Raw genomic sequence first — 27,666 nt, forward strand, 5'->3', positions numbered from 1 at the left:
GGGTAAGACGAAGGGCGTAGCGGTGTGTCTCTTTGTTAACAATTTGCGCAATTTGTGGCCCATTCCTCCTGACAGAGCTGGTGTAACCGAGTCAGGTTTGTAGGCCTCCTTGCTCGCACATGCTTTTTCAGTTCTGCCCACATTTTTTTCTATGGGTTTGAGGTCAGGGCATTTTGATGGCCACTCCAATACCTTGACTTTGTTGTCTTTAAGGCAATTTGCTTTGGAAGTATGCTTGGGGTCATTGTCCATTTGGAAGACCCATTTGTGACCAAGCTTTAACTTCCTAACTGATGTTGCTTCTATATATCCACATAATTTTCCTCCCTCATAGTGCCATCTATTTTGTGAAGTGCACCAGTCCCTCCTGCAGCAAAGCACCCCCACAACATGATGCTGCCACCCCCGTGCTTCACTGTTGGGATGGTGTTCTTCGGCTTGCAAGCCTCCCCCTTTTTCCTCCAAACATAACGATGGTCATTATGGCCGAACAGTTCTATTTTTGTTTCATCAGACCAGAGGACATTTCTCCAAAAAGTACGATCTTTGTCCCCATGTGCAGTTGCAAACTGTAGTCTGGCTTTTTATGGTGGCATTTGGAGAAGTGGCTTCTTCCTTGCTGAGCGGCCTTTCAGGTTATGTGGATATAGGACTTGTTTTACTGTGGATATAGATACTTTTGTACCTGTTTCCTCCAGCATCTTCACAAGGTCCTTTGCTGTTGTTCTGGGCTTGATTTGCACATTTGCATACCAAAGTACGTTCATCTCTAGGAGACAGAACGCGTCCTTCCTGAGCGGTATGACGGCTGCGTGGTCCCATGGTGTTTATACTTGCGTACTATTGTTTGTACAGATGAACGTGGGAACTTCAGGCGTTTGGAAATTGCTCCCAAGGATGAACCAGACTTAGAGGTCTACAATATTTTTCTGAGGTCTTGGCTGATTTCTTTTGATTTTTCCATGATGTCAAGCAGAGAAGCACTGAGTTTGAAGGTAGGCCTTGAAATACATCCACAGGTACACCTCCAATTGTCTCAAATGATGTCAATTAGCCTATCAGAAGCTTCTAAAGCCATGACATAATTTTCTGGAATGTTCCAAGCTGTTTAAAGGCACAGTCAACTTAATGTATGTAAATTTCTGACCGACTGAAATTGTGATACAGTGAATTATAAGTGAAATAATCTGTCTGTAAACAATTGTTGGAAAAATTACTTGTCATGCACAAAGTAGATGTCCTAACCGACTTGCCAAAACTATAGTTTGTTAACAAGAAATTTGTGGAGTGGTTGAAAAACGAGTTTTAATGACTCCAACCTAAGTGTATGTAAACTTCCGACTTCAACTGTATCTACTCCTGCACATCGACTCTGTACTGGTAATCCCTGTATAGAGCCATGTTTTTCATTTATTCCTCGTGTCACTATTTCTATAAAAAAAGTTATTTAACTGCATTGTTAGAAAAGGAACCGTAAGTAAGCATTTCACTGTTAGTCTACACCTGTTGCTTATGACGCATGTGACAAATACAATTTGATTTGTTGTTGTGATGTTTATTTATTGAGTTGATAGTAATCAACACTCATTCAGAGCTTCAGTCATCGCACGAGTCTGGCATAAAGTGACCTTGTCCCCAGGTAAATAACAATGGCGTCAACAGTAGATCAGACATAGAGGCGGCTGGCGGACAAGAATAGGCCCAGTAGTAGAAGGCAGTGTTGACCCCTGTGTTACTGTTCCAGAACTTCCCTGCTGGGATCCAATGTGATTCTGGACTGTGGCCCTGCAGTGTGAGTGTGTGAGAAGGACTGAGTCACAGAAACAGATGCTCCACTCTGGAACGCTCACGCATCACTACTTCCTGTCAGGAGTGGAGGAGTGGGTGTTGCTACGGGAACACTTGAAGGAGAACGCTCCACCATCACTCACTAACGCACCACTGGGAGGTTATTTACTGATCACAGATCAGAGTTTACCTTAAGGTTTGTGTCTACACAGCCCAGACTCCACGCTCTGACACCTCTTCGTGCTTAACTAATAGTAAACATCATCTTGTTTCCGTGTGCGTGAGTCTCTCATGAGACCTGCGTTATCCTGCTATCTCCCTGTGGAACAGCGATGGTGACGGGGTGGAGGAGGCTCTTCCTGTTATGTCACATCCTTGTCCCCTGGCTCACCCCTCTGCACACACACACTGCTTGTCACTTGTGTTCGTAATGTCTTTACAGGAATTCCTCTGGCCGTGTCACAGTTACATGAGGACATCTTGCAGGTGCAGTTTTACCCTGGTAGCTACGTGTTGTGTTTTTGTTCTGAAAAACTAAACTCTTGTGAAACATATACAAAACAAACATGTAGACTCTATTGTCAATGTTAAAATACCTTAATTTCCTCACAAAACAGTATTTTGTGTCTTGCTGAACAGTGTGTTGATGGTGTTACATTCGATTTTTAAAGTTGAATAGGAATTTGTAACACACACACACAAACTGGCAAACAAATGCACACACGCACATGCACACACACCACACAGTTAAAGGACACCCCTGTAAGGACCGTTCTGGTGATATGTGTTGCATGGGCGGAGAGATCAGAGGTCAGTTGATGGTCATGAGAAGCTGTGATGACACACACTGACCTGCACACATTTGTGTTTTGTGACAGTAACGACATCCTATCACTTCATCTCTTCTGTCTCGGTGTCTCTCTGGTGGGTGTGTTTGGGTCTGTTGTTGTGGAATGCGTTACCAGGTTACAAGAGCAGAGTGGACCCAGGCGTAAACAATAAAAGTTGTCTGATGCTTAGATGCACTTTATGAGCTCTGAAACCTAAACTCCACTCTGCCTCTGTCTACACACACACTAGGCCCGTTTATACCTGCATGGTTCTAACCTGCGTCTTTTGTCCTGATCTTGTCCACATTCTGATTGTGCCCACATTTTTAGACAGTCAAAAGGCACATTATGATCAGATTGTGATCAGATCATCCTGCCCACCTCCGGAGGTAGTCAGACACACATTGTGTCTGGATATCTTACAAGTGTATACAGATCTGGACAAAGAAATCATTTTAAATCAGAATTATTCCAACCTCTAAAATCATTGACAGGTGCTGCCATTAACTGATTACATCAGTATGTGTCTTACAATAAATACATATTATTTTGAAAGAGTAGCTGTGAAATAACTTGCGGAGAGATAATTTGCTTTCATTCTCCCAGTACCTTTAAGAAAACTCTTCAGTTCTTCTCTATCCCCCTCTCTCTTTCTCTCTTTATTTCTCTTTCTCTCTCTCTCCCTGAGACGAGTCCCTGAGACGAGTCATTCAGTTCAGTAGCGTTGAGGACAGAATGACAGGTAGACATAAAAACAGGCAGAGAGAGAAAGACCTACAGAAACTAATGTATTAATTCTCAGGTGTTATACCACTTAAATACCACCTATAATGAGTTTTCCTCATCAGAAGCCTTTTCACAGAGGTATAAAAAGCTGCTGCTGTACAATCAACGTGACAGACTGTTCTCTGCAGTTATGACCAGAGTAGAGGAGTTTAACTGGTTATTACAGTTACCTCATCACTCACCTTTCAGAAACATACACAAGCACGCACCTACATTCCTCTCTCAGCCCAAAGCACACACACATGCACATAATATTACATTCCTCTCTCAGCCCAAAGCACACACACATGCACATAATATTACATTCCTCTCTCAGCCCAAAGCACACACACATGCACATAATATTACTTTCCTCTCTCAGCCCAAAGCACACACACATGCACATAATATTACTTTCCTCTCTCAGCCCAAAGCACACACACATGCACATAATATTACATTCCTCTCTCAGCCCAAAGCACACACACATGCACATAATATTACTTTCCTCTCTCAGCCCAAAGCACACACACATGCACATAATATTACTTTCCTCTCTCAGCCCAAAGCACACACACATGCACATAATATTACTTTCCTCTCTCAGCCCAAAGCACACACACATGCACATAATATTACTTTCCTCTCTCAGCCCAAAGCACACACACATGCACATAATATTACTTTCCTCTCTCAGCCCAAAGCACACACACATGCACATAATATTACATTCCTCTCTCAGCCCAAAGCACACACACATGCACATAATATTACATTCCTCTCTCAGCCCAAAGCACACACACATGCACATACTATTACATTCCTCTCTCAACCCAAAGCACACACACATGCACATAATATTACTTTCCTCTCTCAGCCCAAAGCACACACACATGCACATAATATTACATTCCTCTCTCAGCCCAAAGCACACACACATGCACATAATATTACATTCCTCTCTCAGCCCAAAGCACACACACATGCACATAATATTACATTCCTCTCTCAACCCAAAGCACACACACATGCACATAATATTACTTTCCTCTCTCAGCCCAAAGCACACACACATACACATAATATTACTTTCCTCTCTCAGCCCAAAGCACACAATTTTACTCAAAAGCAGTAGGTCCAGATAGCCTTTATTCAGATAGACATTTTCTCCATTCCTCTCTCCATTACTGTGTTGCACACACCAAGGTTATAATAGTAAACAAAAACTGAAATGAAAATTAAATAAAAACAAAAATTGGAAAAACAACTGCAAAACAAACTAAATTAAAACCATCATGAATTATGTTCAGTTGTTTTTTTCCTTCTAAACTTTGGACAAAAATCGAATGGGGTTTTGAAGCTTTTTTCTCTAATGGGGTTTTCGAACTTCTGAATCTGGAGGGTAAATGCTGCCAGTAGATGGCGATGTTTCAAATAGGCCTAGCTGGTGCATCGCTGCATCGCTAGCTAACGGAAGAAATCTGAGGACGAGCACGAAGCATGAGCGTGAACAATGGCAGCAGCAAACACAACACAGCAGTGGTTGGTTGCAAAAGACAAAACCATGTATGGGATTATTTGGAGTACATTGCTGGAAAGGACAAAAGCAAATGTATTGTAGTGTCAGAAGCTAATAACAATTTATTGGATTTATATGGCACTATTCTACCAACTGAGGTACTCCAAGCGCTTTACATTGTAGGGGGAAACTCACCTCCAATGTGTAGCACCCACCTGGGTGATGCACGGCAACTATTTTTGTGCCAGAATACTCACCATACATCAGCTAAGTGATATATGCCAATTATAATGAGGGGGGGGGGGGGGTGATTAGGTGTTCCTGATGGGAATGGTACCAGTTTGGGAATTTTGTCATGACACCAGTGTTAATACCCTTACTCTTATGATAAGTAATGGGCTTTTTAATGACCACAGAGTCAGGACATCCGTTTAACATCCCATCCAAAAGACAGCACCCTACACAAGGCAATGTCCCCTTCACTGCCCTGGGGATCTCCTTAGACCAGAGGCAAAAGTGCCCCCTACTGGCCCTCCAACACCACTTCCAGCAGCATCTGGTCTCCCATCCAGGGACTGACCCGGCTTAGTTTCAGAGGCAAGCCAGCAGTGGGATCTAGAGTGGTATGCTGCTGGCTGGCAGCATACCACCCTGCATCCCGCTGCTGCATCCCACCCTGCATCCCACTACCACCCTACATCCCACAACCTCAAAGTTCATCTGTACAGCACCCACAAAGAATTTCAGGATAAAGATGGGGAGATAGCTATTGTTTTATTTTTTGTAATTCGCTGAGGATTCGACTCCCAGTATCATGTGAACACGCATAAGACGTGGATAATATGTAAAATTGCCGGGTTTGTTACTACGCTGATAAATGGAAATATCCATCAGGACTTTTGCCACCTAGGAAATGTGTGTGACCGGACCATCTCAAATAGTACTTGAGTACCCCTGCTATAGTCCTACAACACATACATGGCCCCTAGCATAAGGACACGTGAGGCTACCTTCTGTCCCTCACACAAAAAATACAACAAACTGAAACTACAACTGAATAATATAAAAACAAAATATGTTTTTTATCGTACTGAAACAGAATAAAAACTAGTAAATCAAGTCTGAAACCGAATGGAAACTGAACAGAATTAGTAAAAAGTAATAGAAATCAAATTTAATAGAAAATCACAAAACTATAATAACCTTGGTACACACTCAGACATTCACCAGGCACTCATTTACACTGGGCTTGTCAAACAGTTAACACCAAGGGTTAAACTGAGGGATGTTTAGGTGTTGGAACTGTCTTCAACATCGGTTGTTTTTCCATGGTCATTTCTACTCTTTACTGTATGCAGTCTTTCTCCCATTCTAAAGTGGTGGAACCATCCTAATTTAACCCTCAGCTAGCTAGCATCTTCACTAATATCAGGCCTCATTAAAAAAACATCATGGAGTATCAGTATAAAGACAGTATCAACCACAAAAAACAGTCAGAGGCAAACGGTGAACTGAAGTCTCTGAGCAACAGTCTACACAATTACAGCAAGCAGCTTGAAATGGAGTGTTTGAACCATCACACAGTGCACAGCCAGTCAAGACACACCAGCTGAGAATGGACAGTCTAAATTCTAAATACAGCCAAAATTCACTGACAAGGGAAATAAGTTATTGAGCTGCATGAGTGCATGATTATGACGAAACCAGGTAGTATTTATAACATATGCATACAACCAATCAAAGTAGATCTGTTCTTCAGAAATATAACAATTAAACAAACACATACTATCTCATGTGTTTCTAGAGAATGGCGTCCGTTTCTCCCAGCAAGGCTTTCTTCTGGTTGTCCTTCTTTATACGATGGAAAGCGATGATCAGGACCAGGGCTAGGGAGGAAGTGACATCACCCATCAATATAGGTCACCATAGCAGAACCCACCTGTAGCACGCGCTCCAGCAGGTATATCTCTCTGGTCACCCCCAAAACCAATTCTTCCTTTGGTCGCCTCTCCTTCCAGTTCTTTGCTGCCAATGACTGGAACGAACTACAACAATCTCTGAAACTGGAAACACTTATCTCCCTCACTAGCTTTAAGCACCAGCTGTCAGAGCAGCTCACAGATTACTGCACCTGTACATAGCCCGTCTATAATTTAGCCCAAACAACTACCTCTTCCCCTACTGTATTTATTTATTTATTTATTTTGCTCCTTTGCACCCCATTATTTCTATCTCTACTTTGCACATTCTTCCACTGCAAATCTACCATTCCAGTGTTTTACTTGCTATATTGTATTTACTTCGCCACCATGGCCTTTTTTTTGCCTTTACCTCCCTTATCTCACCTCATTTGCTCACATTGTATATAGACTTATTTTTCTACTGTATTATTGACTGTATGTTTGTTTTACTCCATGTGTAACTCTGTGTTGTTGTATGTGTCGAACTGCTTTGCTTTATCTTGGCCAGGTCGCAGTTGTAAATGAGAACTTGTTCTCAACTTGCCTATCTGGTTAAATAAAGGTGAAATAAAAAAATAAAAAAAATAACAGTCAAAAATAATATCGGAAACCCAGAACTAAAATCCTGCGTAATTGCGTTAGATACTCGATTAGTCTGTCCATTAGTCAAAAAGAACAACAATAACTATCAACAACAATACGTTTTATGCTACAGTTAGGTCTTAGTTCCTCGATTGTACCATTCCGCCCTCTTCCCTTAAAGTGCATAGCAACAACACCAGTGAACAACAGCGCCTGTATTTACCGATGAATCCGACAGTTCCAGCCAGGATTCCGATGGTGGTGGGCATTCCTAACACCCCTGCATGAACGCCTGGCTCGGTGAAACAGTATCCCAGCTCTGTGCAGTTACACACTCGCACTGTAGGGAGAACACACACATCAGAGACAAATACACATTGGTAAAAGACACCCACTCACAGCTACATGGTCTTGTGTGTGATGTGTGTTATCACACAAAGCTGGCTGTAACCACTCACCCTCAAACTTCTGTGTGATGCCCATGCCAGCGTTGTCTTTGATGTTGATGGGGATTAGGAAGGTTTTGTCCTCGCTGGGAGATTTCTTCAGGGTCAGTTTAGCAGACGTACCTACAGGAAACCAAGGGAAGAGACACAATCCCACATCAGCACGGGAGCACATTAATAGACAGGATCTCTAGGAGATGTAGTCTTGTCTAACAAATGTGTACCGTCCACAGCGCTTAGGTCCCAGTTGGGGGACTTCTTGCCCTGGGCCAGGCTGAATGTGAAAGGTGCTCCGAAGGGGTCTGCGTCTGCGTCCAGGGCCGTCAGCACTATAGGCTGGGGCTTCTTCACACAGATGAAGGCCTGGTTCTCTGTCAGCTTGGGGACATTGTCATTCACATCCAGCAGCCTCACAGACACCTCGCGCTCTGAGGACAGCTCTGGATTGGCTGAGGGTGGAGAGATATTATTAATTATGGATATTCTCTAACCTGGACTCAAACTGGCAGTGTGTGGGTCTAAAAAGTATCCGAAATATACATATGTGTGTTCTTCACCTTTCTCGAAGGCGACAACAGTAAAGTGGAAGGCCTCCACCGTCTCTCTGTCCAGCACAGCTTTATTCTTTATCTTTATCTCTCCAGTAGCAGGATCAATCTCCAACCAACCCTTAGTGTCTCCCTCCATCTTGAACCTACAATACACACACAGTTAGCACAAAACATACACTATCAGAGCCATAACACACACACAACATCAGTCCCTCTCATAATGTGATTACAGTATCTCTTTGCCCTCTGGGTCCTTGGCGTCTATTTTGAGCAGCGTAGATCCCTCCTTGGTGTCCTCTGGCACCGTGACATCCAGAATGTCCATGTCAAACACTGGAGCCTCATCAACGTCACTGATCGCCACCGAGACCACGGCGGACGACTCAGCGCCGTACTCGAGACCGCTCACCAGCGGCTCTGGGTTACGAGCATCAATCTGCAGCTTATAGGAGGAAGCAGTCTCATAGTTCAGAGGCTGGAGAAAGAGGGGGAGAGAGGGGAGCGAGGAAGAGAGAGGGGGGAGGAAGGGAGATCGAGGGGGGATAAAGGGAGAGAGGGGGGGAGGAAGGGAGAGAGAGGGGGAGGAAGGGAGAGTGGGGAGAGGAAGGAAAAGAGAGGGAGGGAGAGGGAGGCAGATGGGGAGGAAGGGAGAGAGATCTGTGAGCATTCTGGAGCAAAATGGAAGCGTTTGTGTGGGTTTGTTTCAGGCTGCTGGTGGACGTTTCCTTTAATAATCAATACAACCATAGATCTAGGATCAGCTTACCATCTTTATCATCACCTATCAAAATCTGACCTTCCGTAGGTGTCTTCCAGTATGAAGTTACCTTAGCAACAACAAGCCTGCCCTCCCCATTGTCGTCTGTCTCCATGGCGAAAACTCCGTCTTCGTTGCCAGCGGTTATGTGGAACTCGATGCGGGAGCTTCCTGTCCCAGGGTCGTCAGCATCTGTGGCTTTTACTGTCAGGAGGGTGTGGCCTAGAGCTGTGTCTTCAGACAGGTTGTGACTACCATACTACAGAGAGACAGAGAGAGACAGAGAGAGAGACAGAGGGAGAGAGAGAGAGACAGAGAGAGAGATGGAGAGAGAGAGAAAGAGAGAGAGAGAGGGAGAGAGAGGAAGGGAGAGAGAGACAGAGAGAGGGAGAGAGAGAGGGAGAGGGAGGGAGATGGAGAAAGTGAGAGAGAGACAAAGAGAGACAGAGAGCGAGAGAGACAGATAGAGGGAGAGAGAATGTGAGCGAGAAAGAGAGAGAGAGAGACAGAGACAGTATTAAAGGTCACAGGTCAACAACCCATACCAACTAAAGCATATATGAAACTCAATTGTCTCAGGTGTGTGTCTCAGGTATGTCTCACGTCATTCATCTCGAAGATGGGCAGCTCATTGTTGATGTCGATAACCTTGATGAGGACCTTACATTCTGTGCTGAAACCTGACGAAGACACACAACAGTATGTGAGGACCCATTGAAGCAAACACGTGTCTGTGCTGTTCCAACTTTTAGACAAAGGTCAAGTGTGTGTGTGCATGTACCTGGGTCGTTTACTCTGACAGTGAGGTGGTACTCTGTTGCGTCTCTGCGTTGGAGCATCTGCTTGGCCTGGATGCGGCCGCTGATGCCATCGATGGTAAAGACGGAGGAAGGGGTTTGGGACACCAGCGAATAGGAGAGCAGCGCGTTGGGTGTGTTGTCATCATCAGCATCATGCACCATCAGATGTCCAACTGGGCTGCCTGGAACCCAGAGGAACCAATCACACAAGTTATATGAGTTACTATTAGAATGCTTCAGCTCTGAACACACATACCTTTAATATAACAACACAGTCCTAACATCAGTCACAACACAGTCCTAACATCAGTCACAACACAGTTCTAACATCAGTCACAACACAGTCCTAACATCAGACCTAATATCAGTCTCAACACAGTCCTAACATCAGTCTCAACACAGTCCTAACATCAGTCTCAACACAGTCCTAACATCAGTCACAACACAGTCCTAACATCAGTCACAACACAGTCCTAACATCAGGCCTAACGTCAGTCTCAACACAGTCCTAACATCAGTCTCAACACAGTCCTAACATCAGTCACAACACAGTCCTAACATCAGACCTAACATCAGTCACAACACAGTCCTAACATCAGTCACAACACAGTCCTAACATCAGTCACAACACAGTCCTAACACCAGTCTCAACACTCCTAACACCAGTCACAACACAGTCCTAACACCAGTCACAACACAGTCCTAACATCAGACCTAACATCAGTCTCAACACAGTCCTAACATCAGTCACAACACAGTCCTAACACCAGTCTCAACACAGTCCTAACATCAGTCACAACACAGTCCTAACATCAGTCACAACACAGTCCTAACATCAGTCACAACACAGTCCTAACACCAGTCTCAACACAGTCCTAACATCAGTCACAACACAGTCCTAACATCAGTCTCAACACAGTCCTAACATCAGTCACAACACAGTTCTAACATCAGTCACAACACAGTCTTAACATCAGTCACAACACAGTCCTAACACCAGTCCTAACATCAGTCACAACACAGTCCTAACACCAGTCACAACACAGTCCTAACATCAGTCTCAACACAGTCCTAACATCAGTCACAACACAGTCCTAACACCAGTCACAACACAGTCCTAACATCAGTCTCAACACAGTCCTAACATCAGTCACAACACAGTCCTAACACCAGTCACAACACAGTCCTAACATCAGTCACAACACAGTCCTAACACCAGTCTCAACACAGTCCTAACATCAGTCACAACACAGTCCTAACACCAGTCACAACACAGTCCTAACATCAGTCACAACACAGTCCTAACACCAGTCTCAACACAGTCCTAACATCAGTCACAACACAGTCCTAACATCAGTCACAACACAGTCCTAACATCAGTCACAACACAGTCCTAACACCAGTCTCAACACAGTCCTAACATCAGTCACAACACAGTCCTAACATCAGTCTCAACACAGTCCTAACATCAGTCTCAACACAGTCCTAACATCAGTCCTAACATCAAAGTCACAAGATACGAGACTTTTCACACATTTATGGAATGTACATCAGGGTCAATGAAATGTAAAAGTAAGCATGTGGACACCAGCTCGTCAAACATCTCATTCCAAAATCATGGGCATTAATATGGAGTTGGTCCCCCCTTTGCTGCTCTGGCTGAAATGGCCGAATCCACTAATTTAAAGGGGTGTCCATATACTTTTGGCTGTGTAGTGTATCACACATCTCCAACCTATCACACACACACACACATCCAGTAGTTAGTTACCTGTGGGTTCGTTCTCCTGCACTTCAAACACACTGAGTTCCTCCTCACAGATTGGAGCGTTATCATTCACATCGTCCACCACCACCTGCACCTCCAGGGGAGGGTCTACCTGGTTACCATAGCTATCCTCAGCGAACACCACCAGGATGTACTGGAACACACACACAATGACATTTATTTTTATGTGAACTATCCAGTGATGGACAGTACTCCATTAAATAATGCTGCTTGGGACCAGAGTGTTAGATAGTGATTGTGATGAGGAGGACTAGCTGGTTACCATGGCCTTGTCCTCTCTGTCCAGCTCCTCAGTCAGCAGAATGTCTCCTTCCTCTGTGACATTGAAGGGGAACGTCAGCTCCCGCTCTTTCTGTACCAGCCTGTAGAAGGCACTGGGATCATTAGACTGGACCTGCAGGGAGACATCAGACAGACGGACGGACGGACGGACGGACGGAAAGACAGACAGACAGACAGACAGACAGACAGACAGACAGACAGACAGACAGACAGCTTTAGACATGTACTGTATCTTAACTGCTTTATATGTAACATTTTCCTTTAATCATGCAGTGATGTCAATAGGAGATCAAATTTAAGGTCTGCATGCTGATTATGTGTTTTCTAGAGAGTCTCTTTAGGTCCTTAGTGTTTTCTAAAGAGTCTCTTTAGGTCCTTGGTGTTTTCTAGAGAGTCTCTTTAGGTCCTTAGTGTTTTCTAAACAGTCTCTTTAGGTCCTTGGTGTTTTCTAAAGAGTCTCTTTAGGTCCTTGGTGTTTTCTAGAGAGTCTCTTTAGGTCCTTAGTGTTTTCTAAACAGTCTCTTTAGGTCCTTGGTGTTTTCTAGAGAGTCTCTTTAGGTCCTTAGTGTTTTCTAAAGAGTCTCTTTATGTCCTTAGTGTTTTCTAAACAGTCTCTTTAGGTCCTTGGTGTTTTCTAGAGAGTCTCTTTAGGTCCTTGGTGTTTTCTAAACAGTCTCTTTAGGTCCTTAGTGTTTTCTAAACAGTCTCTTTAGGTCCTTGGTGTTTTCTAAAGAGTCTCTTTATGTCCTTAGTGTTTTCTAAACAGTCTCTTTAGGTCCTTAGTGTTTTCTAGAGAGTCTCTTTAGGTCCTTAGTGTTTTCTAAACAGTCTCTTTAGGTCCTTAGTATTTTCTAAACAGTCTCTTTAGGTCCTTAGTGTTTTCTAAACAGTCTCTTTAGGTCCTTAGTGTTTTCTAAAGAGTCTCTTTAGGTCCTTGGTGTTTTCTAAAGAGTCTCTTTAGGTCCTTAGTGTTTTCTAAACAGTCTCTTTAGGTCCTTAGTGTTTTCTAAACAGTCTCTTTAGGTCCTTAGTGTTTTCTAGAGAGTCTCTTTAGGTCCTTAGTGTTTTCTAAACAGTCTCTTTAGGTCCTTAGTATTTTCTAAACAGTCTCTTTAGGTCCTTAGTGTTTTCTAAACAGTCTCTTTAGGTCCTTAGTGTTTTCTAAAGAGTCTCTTTAGGTCCTTGGTGTTTTCTAAACAGTCTCTTTAGGTCCTTAGTATTTTCTAAACAGCCTAATTAGGTCATTTGTGTTTTCTAAACAGCCTCCTTAGGTCCTTAGTGTTTTCTAAACAGTTTCCTTAGTTAGGTACTGGGGCACCTATAGTGATTGTGTGAGTGTGATTTCCACCCCTGCCGTACCTTGCCGATGTGCATGGGGTATATCCCTTTCAACTGTTCTCTGAGGTTGATCGGTCCAGGATTGACCCACAGGTTCTCCTGCACGACAATTTTAACCCTCGCGTTACCGTTGAGAGCGTTCACCGACTCCCCGCCCATGTCCTCCACACGAACAATCAGCGTGAAGTCTGGGTCTTCCAGAGGGTTCAGCCTCCGAGACTCTACAACCACAGAGGAAGAAACAGGACCATTCACAGTCAATACACAGGCACCACCGAAGAAGACAGGCCCAAATGATGCCCTATTTCCCATATGGCACACTGTGTTTGACTGTCGCCCTGTATGTCTATGGATGAACTGGCCAAACGTAGGGCCCTGGACAAAAGTAGTGTACTAGTAGTAGTGTACTATGTGGGAATATCTGAGCGTGACCTCGGGGCTCTCTGTGTGATAACACAGGGGTCAGAGGTGAGAGGTCAGGCTGCTCTGGCCAGTGGCCACAGCTGAACTCAACAACATTATGTAGAGGAGGTTCTGTTCAGCAGCCTCTCAATCACACCAAACCTCTTAATCAGCCTTAATCACTAGAATTAATCTATCTATCCCTCGCTCTCTATGCCTCTGTCTCCATCCCTCTCACTCTCTCTATCCTTCTCGCTCTCTCTATCCCTATCTCTCTCTTTACAACCCCCCCCCCCCCTCTCTCTGCCTGACATGTTTCCAAGTGTCTGCATGTGCTCTGCTCTATTTGCTTCCTCTCTGAAATGCCCTCCTCTTTTTCTCTTTATCCGCCCCCCTTGTGGTCTGCTATGGGCTCAATCATCTATCTATTTGGACCATCTTGGTCAGGCTTACCTGACAATAGTGATTTTATGGTTTCATCTTAAACTACAAGTAAATATAGTGAAGTACACACAGACCTGCTCTCTGCACACAGCTGTAGAAGGGGTTGAGTTCATAAGGGATGTCCTTTGTGGGGGTGCAGTAGTCATCAAACCTCTTCTTCAGAGAATCACTGAAGTCCCCTCCTCTGGAATGAATAACACTTTCTCTGGCCTTCAGCAGACGCTCTCCTTCAGGAACACACACACACACACACACACACACACACACACACACACACACACACACACACACACACACACACACACACACACACACACACACACACACACACACACACACACACACACACACACACACACACACAGAGCTGTAATCAGTAATATAATCACGTGGTACATGTGGTCAATCTGACACCAAGCATGTGTTAATCTGGAGCACGAGAGTTGTGTTGTGGTAATCCTGGCTGGTGTGAGATTAAAGGATGCAGAACTCACAGATTAGCACTCATACATGATGAGATTAGAGACCACAACATCTGGGATGATCTATGAGTGTGCACTTTGGGGCTCTCCGGGAGTGTGTGTGTGTGTGTGTGTGTGCGCCTGTGTGCATGCGTTTGTGTGTGTGTGTGTGTGTGTTACCCTCGGCAGTAGTAGAAATCTCTCCTGTGTTGCTGTTGATCTGGAAGAACAGGGTGTTGTCTCTGTTGGGGATCTGGGAGACCAGGGTGTAACTCAGTTGGGCGTTGGGAGACTCTGGGTCGTCCAGGTCAGTAGCAAACACACGCGCAAATGGAACACCTGCAACACACACACACATAATGAACACACACACAGACAGACAAACAGACGGATAGACAGACAGTCAGTCAGACAGAGTGACAGACAGACAGACCTGCGGGGGTACGTTCCTTGACGATGCCGATGTAGTCTGTCTGGTTGAAGGAGGGGGCGTGGTTGTTGACATCCAACACGTTGATGGTGATGCTGACTGGACCTTCTACTGGTTCTGAACCCACTAAGGCCTCCAGCTACAACAACAACAACAACAACATGAAGCTGGGATGTGTGTGTGGGTCTATACTAAATGTCATTGTGTATGTGTGTGCATGCAGATACTTGTCAGATCTGTGAATCGACGGTGTGTGTATGTCTGTGTGTGTGTCCTACCAGCTCTCACAGTCTCACGTCAAAATTAGACGTTCATCCATGTTTCTCAAACGTCACATTTTAAAGTTGTTCCAAATGTCAAATTTGGAAGTGTTTAAGGTTAAATTTAGGTATTAAGTCAGAATTGTTAAGGTTAAGCTTAGGCATTAACTCCAAATTCTTAAGGTTAGACATTAACTCTGAATGGTTAAGGTAAGGGTTAAGATTTGGCATAGGCTTAATTTAAAAAAAATCGGAAACAACTTTCTATTGCTGGATTTGAACATGCAACCTTTGGAATGATGATGCAATCTCTATTGCACTCCACACTGTCCTTTCCCACCTATTGCACTCCACACTGTCCTTTCCCAGCGTTCAACACCATAGTACCCTCAAAGCTCATCACTAATCTAGGGAACCTGGGACTAAACACCTCCCTCTGCAACTGGATCCTGGACTTCCTGACGGGCCGCCCCCCAGGTGGTGAGGGTAGGTAGCAACACATCTGCCACGTTGATCCTCAACACTGGAGCTCCCCAGGGGTGTGTGCTCAGTCCCCTCCTGTACTCCCTGTTCACCCACGACTGCATGGCCAGGCACGACTCCAACACCATCATTAAGTTTGCAGATGACACAACAGTGGTAGGCCTGATCACCGACAACGACGAGGCAGCCTATAGGGAGGAGGTCAGAGACCTGGCCGGGTGGTGCCAGAATAACAACCTATCCCTCAACATAACCAAGACTAAGGAGATGATTGTGGACTACAGGAAAAGGAGCACCGAGCACGTCCCCATTCTCATCGACGGGGCTGTAGTGGAGCAGGTTGAGAGCTTCAAATTCCTTGGTGTCCACATCAACAACAAACTAGAATGGTCCAAACACACCAAGACAGTCGTGAAGAGGGCACGACAAAGCCTATTCCCCCTCAGGAAACTAAAAAGATTTGGCATAGGTCCTGAGATCCTCAAAAGGTTCTACAGCTGCAACATCGAGAGCATCCTGACCGGTTGCATCACTGCCTGGTACGGCAATTGCTCGGCCTCTGACCGCAAGGCACTTCAGAGGGTAGTGCGAACAGCCCAGTACATCACTGAGGCAAAGCTGCCTGCCATCCAGGACCTCTACACCAGGCGGTGTCAGAGGAAGGCCCTAAAAATTGTCAAAGACCCTAGCCACCCCAGTCATAGACTGTTCTCTCTACTACCGCATGGCAAGTGGTACCGGAGTGCCAAGTCCAGGACAAAAAGGCTTCTCAACAGTTTTTACCCCCAAGCCATAAGTCTCCTGAACAGGTAACCAAATGGTTGCCCGGACTATTTGCATTGTGTGCCCCCCAACCCCTCTTTTACTCTGCTGCTACTCTCTGTTTATTTTATATGCATAGTCATTTTAACTATACATTCATGTACATACTACCTCAATTGGCCGGACCAACCAGTGCTCCCGCACATTGGCTAAGAGGAGAAGAGGAGAACTGCATTGTGTCCCGCCACCAGCCAACCCTTCTTTTTACGCTACTGCTACTCTCTGTTCATCATATATGCATAGTCACTTTAACCATACCTACATGTACATACTACCTCAATAAGCCTGACTAACCGGTGTCTGAATATAGCCTTGCTACTGTTATTTTCAAATGTCTTTTTACTGTTGTTTTATTTCTTTACATACACACACACATAACTTTTTTTCGCACTATTGGTTAGTAAGCATTTCACTGTAAGGTCTATCTACACCTGTTGTATTCGGCGCACGTGACAAATAAACTTTGATCTGATTTGATTTGATTTGAATCAGAGGCAGATGCTTATGCCCATCCACCATCCCCGTCCACAATGCCAAAACCTACTTGAAGGTAACATCACTCACTGTTGCCCCTAGTGGGCAGTTTCCACATCATCTCCTGTCTATCCACATCCATGACATGGATGGACATCAAATACTAACTTGTATCACGTGTATGTTAACTACATTGTGTGGTCTGTGTATGTTAACTACTATAGTGTTTGTCTGTGTGTGTTTAAAACCTCTTCAGGATCGGACCCATTTTTAAAATTTTCGCCTAAAATGACATACCCAAATCTATCTGCCTGTAACTCAGGCCCTGAAGCAAGGATATGCATATTCTTGATACCATTTGAATGGAAACACTTTGAAGTTTGTGGAATACAACACAATAGATCCGGTAAAAGATAATACAAAGAAAAAAACAACCGTTCTTTTGTATTTTCTTTTTACCATCACCTTTGAAATGCAAGAGAAAGGCCATCATGTTTTATTCCAGCTGCAATTTAGATTTTGGCCACTAGATGACAGAAGTGTATGTGCAAAGTTTTAGACTGATCCAATGAGCCATTGCATTTCTGTTCAACATTTTGTATCAAGACTGCCCAAATGTGCCTAATTGGTTTATTAATCACTTTTCATGTTCAAAACTGTGCACTCTCAAACAATAGCATGGTATTATTTCACTGTAATAGCTACTGTAAATTGGACAGTGCAGTTAGTTTAACAAAAATGTAAGCCAATATCAGATATGTCTATGTCCTGGGAAATGTTCTTGTTACTTACAACCTCATGCTAATCGCATTAGCCTACGTTAGCTCAACCGTACCGAGGGGGACCCACCGATCCTGAAGAAGTTTTTAACTTCTACAGTGTGTGTGTGTGAACTTCTACAGTGTGTGTCTGTGAGTGTTAACTTCTACAGTGTGTGTGTGTGTGTGTGTGTGTGAACTTCTACAGTGTGTGTCTGTGTGTGTTAACTTCTACAGTGTGTGTTAACTTCTACAGTGTGTGTTAACTTCTACAGTGTGTGTCTGTGAGTGTTAACTTCTACAGTGTGTGTAATCTTCGACAGTGTGTGTGTGTTAACTTCTACAGTGTGTGTTAACTTCTACAGTGTGTGTGTGTGTGTGTGTGTGTTATCTTCTACAGTGTGTGTGTTAACTTCTACAGTGGGTGTGTGTGTGTAATCTTCTACAGTGTGTGTTAACTTCTATAGTGTGTGTGTGTGTGTGTGTGTGTGTGTGTGTGTGTGTGTGTGTGTGTGTGTGTGTGTGTGTGTGTGTGTGTGTGTGTGTGTGTGTGTGTGTGTGTGTGTGTGTGTGTGTGTGTGTGTGTGTGTGTGTGTGTGTGTGTTATCTTCTACAGTGTGTGTGTGTGTGTGTGTGTTAACTTCTACAGTGTGTGTGTGTGTTAACTTCTACAGTGTGTGTGTGTGTGTGTGTGTATTAACTTCTACAGTGTGTGTTAACTTCTACAGTGTGTGTTAACTTCTACAGTGTGTGTGTGTGTGTGTGTGTGTGTGTGTGTGTGTGTGTGTGTGTGTGTGTGTGTGTGTGTGTCACCTCCAGAGTATGTGTCTGTGTGTGGGCCCAGTCCAGGGTCTGTTCCAGGTAGAGCCAGCCGTCCTCTGAGATGCTGATCTTTCCTTCAGTCTCTCCTGTCAATCTGAACCCATCAACCTCGAGGTGGGACGCTTGGAACTGCAGACGGAGAGAGAATGTATTAATACAAAGACCAGAAATTAAGGGGACAGTGTGTGTGTGTGTGTGTGTGTGTGTGTGTGTGTGTGTGTGTGTGTGTGTGTGTGTGTGTGTGTGTGTGTGTGTGTGTGTGTGTGTGTGTGTGTGTGTGTGTGTGTGTTACCTGGTAGAGGGCGTAAGGTACAGGTGTCCCCTCTGGTACGTCTAGAACCTTGTTCTCCAGTGGTCCCTTCTCCAGGCCTTTCCCAGCAGCCTATCACAACACATGTGATGAATATACAGTAGACCAGTGTTCCTGGACTCCAGTCGTTGAAAAACTCCAGAGTTGCACATTTTTGCACCAGCCCAGTACTTGCACTCCTGATTCAATCACTCAACTATAAATGAACACCTTGATTAGTTGAATCCGATGTGCCAGTATTGGGCTGTAATGAAAATGTAAAACCCTTGGTGTTCTCAAGGACAAAACACTACAGCATGCGGTAGACGTTCTCTCTCTCCTTGCAGAAGGACAGTTACTCATTGACCGACTCTACAGATTTCCACTGAAGGAGACTGTCTGGCCTGTGTGAGCCTGTGCGTCTGTCCTTCATTCAGTCTTTCAGTAACGCTAATAAGTCACAGAGGGCGGCACAACGCCCTGTGGCTCGTTTCCAAGCCAACCAGAGCCAAAGCTCACCTAGCAGAAACAAACCGGAACAGAACCCAGAGAAGTCTCACTCCTCAGTGACAATCAAATATCAACGTAAGAGTTCATGTATGTAGAGTAATAGAGTATAACTTAAAATATTTGAGGTCGGAGTGAACTCACGGTGGCGATGAGGAGGCTGAGCAGCAGCAGGTGCATTGTGGGATGTGCCATGATGAGCTTCAGGGATGAGACTCTGAGAGGAGAGGGAGAGGAGGGGGTGGAGGAGGAGGATTAGAATACACAGAGGTAGACTGTAATAAACCCTTTGTCAATGAGAGGTTGTGTAGGTCAGGGCTTCCCAAACTCGTCCCTCGGCCCCCCCCCCTGGGCCTCCCCCTGCCCCTGCCCCCCGGTGCACGTTTTGTTTTTCCTCCCTAGCACTCTGACTACAGTGCACCAACCCATCCTCTAGGATTTGGTTCCTGAATAGGGTTGGTCCTGTGTTTGTGTAACATTGTCATGTGAAGATGAGAGTTTGGGAAACATCATCAAAGCTTGATGATGAGTTGGTTATTTGAATCAGCTGTGTAGTGCTATGTCAAAAACCAAAATGTGCACCCAGGGGGTGGCCCAGGACCGAGTTAGGGAAACCCTGGTCTAGGTGTGTGTGTGTGTGTGTGTGTGTGTGTGTGTGTGTGTGTGTGTGTGTGTGTGTGTGTGTGTGTGTGTGTGTGTGTGTGTGTGTGTGTGTGTGTGTGTGTGTGTGTGTGTGTGTGTGTGTGTGTGTGTGTGTGTAGTAGTCCACCAGTGGTGAGAAGTGGTTCGTTTTTCAGCACATTCCCTTTGGTACAGGAGCTGGTAGTAGAGTTTGTTACTAATTCACCTGAAGGACTAGAGTCAAGGGCAAACAGGCTCTCTCTTAGTATCACTAACAGGGATCCACTAAGGGAGTGTTACTGTAGTCCAACTGTCCCCTGCCAGGGCCACACTATCTCTCTCTCTTAGTATCACTAACAGGGATCCACTAAGGGGGTGTTACTGTAGTCCAACTGTCCCCTGCCAGGGCCACACTATCTCTCTCTCTTAGTATCACTAACAGGGATCCACTAAGGGAGTGTTACTGTAGTCCAACTGTCCCCTGCCAGGGCCACACTATCTCTCTCTCTTAGTATCACTAACAGGGATCCACTAAGGGAGTGTTACTGTAGTCCAACTGTCCCCTGCCAGGGCCACACTATCTCTCTCTCTTAGTATCACTAACATGGATCCACTAAGGGAGTGTTACTGTAGTCCAACTGTTCCCTGCCAGGGCCACACTATCTCTCTCTCTTAGTATCACTAACAGGGATCCACTAAGGGAGTGTTACTGTAGTCCAACTGTTCCCTGCCAGGGCCACACTATCTCTCTCTCTTAGTATCACTAACAGGGATCCACTAAGGGAGTGTTACTGTAGTCCAACTGTTCCCTGCCAGGGCCACACTATCTCTCTCTCTTAGTATCACTAACAGGGATCCACTAAGGGAGTGTTACTGTAGTCCAACTGTTCCCTGCCAGGGCCACACTATCTCTCTCTCTTAGTATCACTAACAGGGATCCACTAAGGGGGTGTTACTGTAGTCCAACTGTCCCCTGCCAGGGCCACACTATCTCTCTCTCTTAGTATCACTAACAGGGATCCACTAAGGGAGTGTTACTGTAGTCCAACTGTTCCCTGCCAGGGCCACACTATCTCTCTCTCTTAGTATCACTAACAGGGATCCACTAAGGGGGTGTTACTGTAGTCCAACTGTTCCCTGCCAGGGCCACACTATCTCTCTCTCTTAGTATCACTAACAGGGATCCACTAAGGGAGTGTTACTGTAGTCCAACTGTCCCCTGCCAGGGCCACACTATCTCTCTCTCTTAGTATCACTAACAGGGATCCACTAAGGGAGTGTTACTGTAGTCCAACTGTTCCCTGCCAGGGCCACACTATCTCTCTCTCTTAGTATCACTAACAGGGATCCACTAAGGGAGTGTTACTGTAGTCCAACTGTTCCCTGCCAGGGCCACACTATCTCTCTCTCTTAGTATCACTAACAGGGATCCACTAAGGGAGTGTTACTGTAGTCCAACTGTTCCCTGCCAGGGCCACACTATCTCTCTCTCTTAGTATCACTAACAGGGATCCACTAAGGGAGTGTTACTGTAGTCCAACTGTTCCCTGCCAGGGCCACACTATCTCTCTCTCTTAGTATCACTAACAGGGATCCACTAAGGGGGTGTTACTGTAGTCCAACTGTCCCCTGCCAGGGCCACACTATCTCTCTCTCTTAGTATCACTAACAGGGATCCACTAAGGGAGTGTTACTGTAGTCCAACTGTTCCCTGCCAGGGCCACACTATCTCTCTCTCTTAGTATCACTAACAGGGATCCACTAAGGGAGTGTTACTGTAGTCCAACTGTTCCCTGCCAGGGCCACACTATCTCTCTCTCTTAGTATCACTAACAGGGATCCACTAAGGGAGTGTTACTGTAGTCCAACTGTTCCCTGCCAGGGCCACACTATCTCTCTCTCTTAGTATCACTAACAGGGATCCACTAAGGGAGTGTTACTGTAGTCCAACTGTCCCCTGCCAGGGCCACACTAGCTCTCTCTCTTAGTATCACTAACAGGGATCCACTAAGGGAGTGTTACTGTAGTCCAACTGTCCCCTGCCAGGGCCACACTATCTCTCTCTCTTAGTATCACTAACAGGGATCCACTAAGGGAGTGTTACTGTAGTCCAACTGTCCCCTGCCAGGGCCACACTATCTCTCTCTCTATCAGACAGACTTTGAGCTGATGGGGAAGTCAATGGCCTTCATGTGCAGGACTCCTCCCACTCAACCAGAAAGCCTCGCCCCCTGGTTAGAAACAGAAAGTTTGAGCCAGCGGCAGCCATGACTGACCATACATGGGAGTTTTAAGCTCTAGGGGCAGAGAGGGGAGAGGTAGCTAGGCTATCTAGAGGAAGTATTCCCTTTTGAAGATGACTGGATGACCACCACCCCCCTCCCCCTCCAGACATGACTCATTCGTTAGTGAAAGGTCTCTCAGGTGTGCGACCCCCCATGACCTGACATTGACCTCAGAGCCTGATATAACAGCTTAGGGCGGGGGAACAGAGAGCGTAAAACCACCCTAAAGGTGTGTGTGTATTACTGTAGATTGAAATAGTGTCCGTCTGTGAGCTCCTCCTTGCCCCAACAGCAGCACAGTCATACAGAGACAGATATGAGGAACAGAATACATCTACTGAGAGCCAAGTCTTATCTCTACTGACACTCCTTCACTATAAACACTCATGAGGATTCACAACACACACCTGTCAACCTTACAAATATATATACAGTGCCTTCAGAAAGTATTCAGACCCCTTGACTTTTTCCACATTTTGTTATGTTACAGCCTTATTCTAAAATTGATTAAATCGTTTTTTCCACCCTCATCAATCTACACACAATACCCAATAATGACATCACAACACCCATAATGACAAAGCAAAAACAGGTTTTTAGAACATTTTGCTAATTTACTACAAACATAAAACTGAAATATCACATTTACATAAGTATTCAGACCCTTTACTCAGTACTTTGTTGAAGCAACTTTGGCAACGATTACAGCCTCTACTCTTCTTGGGTATGACGCTACAAGCTTTGCACACCTGTATTTTGGGAGTTTCTCCCATTCTTCTCTGCAGATCCTCTCAAGCTCTGTCAGGTTGGATGGGGAGTGTCGCTACACAGCTATTTTCAGGTCTCTCAAGAGAAGTTCAATCGGGTTCAAGTTCGGACTCTGGCTGGGCCACTCAAGGACATTCAGAGACTTGTCCTGAAGCCACTCCTGCGTTGTCTTGGCTGTGTGCTTAGGGTTGTTGTCCTGTTGGAAGGTGAACCTTCGCCCCCAGTCTGAGGTCCTGAAAGCTCTGGAGAAGGTTTTCATCAAGGATCTCTCTGTACTTTGCTCCATTCATCTTTGCCTCGATCCTGGCTAGTCTCCCAGTCCCTGCCGCTGAAAAACATCCCCAGAGCATGATGCTGCCACCGCCATGCTTCACCGTAGGGATTATGCCAGGTTTCTTCCAGACGTGACGCTTGGCATTTAGGCCAAATCTTGGTTTCATCAGACCAGAGAATCTTGTTTCTCATGGTCTGAGAGTCTTTAGGTGCCTTTTGACAAACTCCAAGCAGGCTGTCTTGTGCCTTTTACTGAGGAGTGGCATCTGCTTGGCCTCTCTACCATAAAGGCCTGATTGGTGGAGTGCTGCAGAGATGGTTGTCCTTCTGGAAGTTCCTCCCATCTCCACAGAGGAACTCTAGAGCTCTGCGAGAGTGACCATCGGATTCTTGGTCACCTCCCTGACCAAGGCCCTTCTCCCCCGATTGCTCAGTTTGGCCAGGTGACCAGCTCTAGGAAGAGTCTTTGTGGTTCTAAACTTCTTCCATTTAAGAATGATTGAGGCCACTGTGTTATTGGGGACCTTCAATGCTGCAGACATTTTTTGGTACCCTTCCCCAGATCTGTGCCTCGACACAATCCTGTCTCAGAGCTCTTCGGACAATTCTTTCGACCTCATGGCTTGGTTTTTGCTCTGACATGCACTGTCAACTGTGGGAACTTTTATAGACAGGTGTGTGCCTTTCCAAATCAGGTCAAATCAATGTAATTTACCACAAGTGGACTCAAATCAAGTTGTGGAAACATCTCAAAGCTGATCAATGAAAACAGGATGCTTCAATTCAAGTCTCATAGCAAAGGGTCTGAATACTTATGTAAATAAGGTATGTCTGTTTTTATTTTTTTATACATGTGCAAACATTTCTAAAACCTGTTTTTGTTTTGTCATTATGGGGTATTGTGTGTAGATTGATGAGGAAAAACATTTATTTAATCCATTTTAGAATAAGGCTGTAACGTAACAAAATGTGGAAAAAGTCAATGAGTCTGAATACTTACTTGTAAGTCGCTCTGGATAAGAGCGTCTGCTAAATGACTTAAATGTAAATGTAAATGTAACCGTCTCCATTTCAGGCTACAGGACATTCTGTTATGTACACGTCTCCATGACAGACTACAGGACATTCTGTTATGTACACGTCTCCATTTCAGGCTACAGGACATTCTGTTATGTACATGTCTCCATGACAGACTACAGGACATTCTGTTATGTACACGTCTCCATGACAGACTACAGGACATTCTGTTATGTACACGTCTCCATTTCAAGCAACAGGACATTCTGTTATGTACACGTCTTCATGACAGGCTACAGGACATTCTGTTATGTACACGTCTCCATTTCAGGCTACAGGACATTCTGTTATGTACAACAACAACAGACTAGATAGAATACACCTCAACAGGATGTGCATCTGTACAGTGTCTGTTACCTGTTTCTCTGTCTGTACAGTGTGTTTTACCTGTTTCTCTGTCTGTGTCAGTGTGTTTTACCTGTTTCTCTATCTGTGTCAGTGTGTCCAGTACATGTGAGTCTATAGTGTGTCCAGTACATGTGAGTCTATAGTGTGTCCAGTACATAGTGTGTCCAGTACATGAGTCTATAATATGTCCACTACATGTGAGTCTATAGTGTGTCCAGTACATGTGAGTCTATAGTGTGTCCAGTACGTGTGAGTCTATAGTGTGTCCAGTACATGTGAGTCTATAGTGTGTCCAGTACATGTGAGTCTATAGTGTGTCCAGTACATGTGAGTCTATAGTGTGTCCAGTACATGTGAGTCTATAGTGTGTCCAGTACATGTGAGTCTATAGTGTGTCCAGTACATGTGAGTCTATAGTGTGTCCAGTACATGGGAGTCTATAGTGTGGCCAGTACATGTGAGTCTATAGTGTGTCCAGTACATGTGAGTCTATAGTGTGTCCAGTACATAGTGTGTCCAGTACATGAGTCTATAATATGTCCACTACATGTGAGTCTATAGTGTGTCCACTACATGTGAGTCTATAGTGTGTCCATTACATGTGAGTCTATAGTGTGTCCAGTGCGTGTGAGTCTATAGTGTGTCCAGTACATGTGAGTCTATAGTGTGTCCAGTACATGTGAGTCTATAGTGTGTCCAGTACATGTGAGTCTATAGTGTGTCCAGTACATGTGAGTCTATAGAGTGTCCAGTACATGTGAGTCTATAGTGTGTCCAGTACATGTGAGTCTATAGTGTGTCCAGTACATGTGAGTCTATAGTGTGTCCAGTGCGTGTGAGTCTATAGTGTGTCCAGTACATGTGAGTCTATAGTGTGTCCAGTGCGTGTGAGTCTATAGTGTGTCCAATACATGTGAGTCTATAGTGTGTCCAGTACATGTGAGTCTATAGTGTGTCCAGTACATGTGAGTCTGTAGTGTGTCCAGTACATGTGAGTCTATAGTGTGTCCAGTACATGTGAGTCTATAGTGTGTCCAGTACATGTGAGTCTATAGTGTGTCCAGTACATGTGAGTCTATAGTGTGTCCAGTGCGTGTGAGTCTATAGTGTGTCCAGTGTGTGTGAGTCTATAGTGTGTCCAGTACATGTGAGTCTATAGTGTGTCCAGTACATGTGAGTCTATAGTGTGTCCAGTACATGTGAGTCTATAGTGTGTCCAGTACAGGTGAGTCTATAGTGTGTCCAGTACATGTGAGTCTATAGTGTGTCAAGTACATGTGAGTCTATAGTGTGTCCAGTATATGTGAGTCTATAGTGTGTCCAGTATATGTGAGTCTATGTGTATGACCAGTCTTGCAGAGGGCAGAGAGAGGTGATAGGGAGATATTAAGAGTGTGAATGTGACTTTGAGGCTTGCCGCTGCAGACGACCTTTGCTTTCCTCACAGCACGATACGCTCCACCTGACACTCCATTTACACTCCATGTTCCCTACCACAGATGGCTGCTGAGGGGAGGATGACTCATAATAATGGCTGGAATGGAGTGAATGGAATCAAACACATAGAAACCATGTTTTTGATGTGTTCGATACCATTCCATTTATTCCATGCCAGCCATTACTAGGAGCCTGTCCTCCCCAACTAAGGTGCCACCAGCCGCCTGTGGTGCCTACATAGAACTTCCATTACCTGTCTCACTATCTACCTACTGCTATGACCTTTTCTACAACCTTCTCCTAAAACACAAATTGTCTTCTGTTAGTCACCTGTTACATCTCTCTCCTGCTGGCTCTCTGCACTCTCTGTGTCTCCAGGAGTTCTGTCCCTGCTGACTGGCTGACTGACTGACTGGTTGGATGACTGACACACGCCAGAATCGCAATAACTAATCATGCACAACACATGGGGATCAGAACACAGCAAACCGGCACTCCCAGACAAGCACCAGATGGAGGACTAAAGGAAACACACTAGTCTGACATGTTGGGACATGTCTCCCTTATAAAACAGATTCCTCTCAACCTGTAGAATGCATTTTTCAAACTTTGTGTGAGGCCTGATGTAGGCCTGTCTCTAGAAGGCCGACACTGAGTGACCTTTAGTGTCTTTCTGCCCCCAAGACCAGACCAGAACAGACTGATCAAACCCAGGCTCCTGTGTCTGACCCAGAAACCAGAGCCCAGAGGCTCCAGGACAGTGGTGCTCAATAACACAGACTTCAAGATGCCATATATACACACAGGCCCTGGCAAAGTCAAGTCAAGATCACAACACACACCCAAAAGAAATCCCCTAATGGAAAATGCTCAATATTAAACACGCATATAGAAAACAGAAGTAACCAACATATAGATACAGGCTTCAACTCAACATTCAGACACAGAAAAAGACAGAGAGAGAGAGAAAGAGAGATAGGGAGAGAAAGAGTGAGCGAGGAAGAGGGAGAGACATACCTTGCTTAAAAGAGTTCCCGTTTCACTCCTTGGACTGTAGTGTGATCACTACTGCCCCATCCAGCCTGGTCAAACGTTAACTCAACATTAACACGCAATACTTTATTGAACCTATTCATTGTCTAATCTCCCCGCCCCTACAACAGGCCGAGCCAATAGAGAAACAGGGGGACAGGAGAAGTGAGTGTAACTAAGGGATGTAATAAATTAATATAACATTATTATAGTATAATATAACATGATCGTCACAGAATGGCAACCATGAACAGGACACAGGAAC

General features: G+C 44.9%; 1 protein-coding gene across 1 annotated transcript; it reads right to left on the reverse strand.

The window, feature by feature from the left end:
* Positions 1 to 4,514: 4,514 nt before the first annotated feature.
* Positions 4,515 to 27,493, reverse strand: LOC139572704 (cadherin-17-like). The gene is made up of 19 exons (XM_071395404.1): positions 27,387 to 27,493; positions 19,705 to 19,777; positions 19,057 to 19,146; positions 18,756 to 18,893; positions 15,149 to 15,284; positions 14,896 to 15,054; positions 14,329 to 14,481; positions 13,430 to 13,629; positions 12,051 to 12,182; positions 11,771 to 11,921; positions 9,981 to 10,181; positions 9,803 to 9,879; positions 9,270 to 9,458; positions 8,673 to 8,917; positions 8,449 to 8,585; positions 8,116 to 8,340; positions 7,904 to 8,014; positions 7,669 to 7,785; positions 4,515 to 6,788 (listed from the first exon to the last, which is right to left on the reverse strand). The coding sequence occupies exons 2-19, from the start codon at positions 19,753 to 19,755 to the stop codon at positions 6,703 to 6,705; spliced, it is 2,598 nt and encodes an 865-aa protein (XP_071251505.1). The 5' UTR covers positions 19,756 to 19,777; positions 27,387 to 27,493; the 3' UTR covers positions 4,515 to 6,702.
* Between the last annotated feature and the right edge of the window lie 173 nt (positions 27,494 to 27,666).

The sequence above is a fragment of the Salvelinus alpinus genome, chromosome 4 (genome assembly GCF_045679555.1).
Source record: "Salvelinus alpinus chromosome 4, SLU_Salpinus.1, whole genome shotgun sequence".
Lineage (NCBI taxonomy): Eukaryota > Metazoa > Chordata > Actinopteri > Salmoniformes > Salmonidae > Salvelinus > Salvelinus alpinus.

What these genes read in the sequence shown, in the direction of transcription:
- LOC139572704 (XM_071395404.1), bottom strand. Translation starts at nt 19,755, where the DNA reads ATGGCACATCCCACAATGCACCTGCTGCTGCTCAGCCTCCTCATCGCC. An exon ending in CAAGGAACGTACCCCCGCAG is followed by an intron (nt 15,055 to 15,148) that starts GTCTGTCTGTCT and finishes TGTGTGTTGCAG; the next exon opens with GTGTTCCATTTGCGCGTGTG. An exon ending in ACAGAGAGGACAAGGCCATG is followed by an intron (nt 11,922 to 12,050) that starts GTAACCAGCTAG and finishes TGTGTGTTCCAG; the next exon opens with TACATCCTGGTGGTGTTCGC.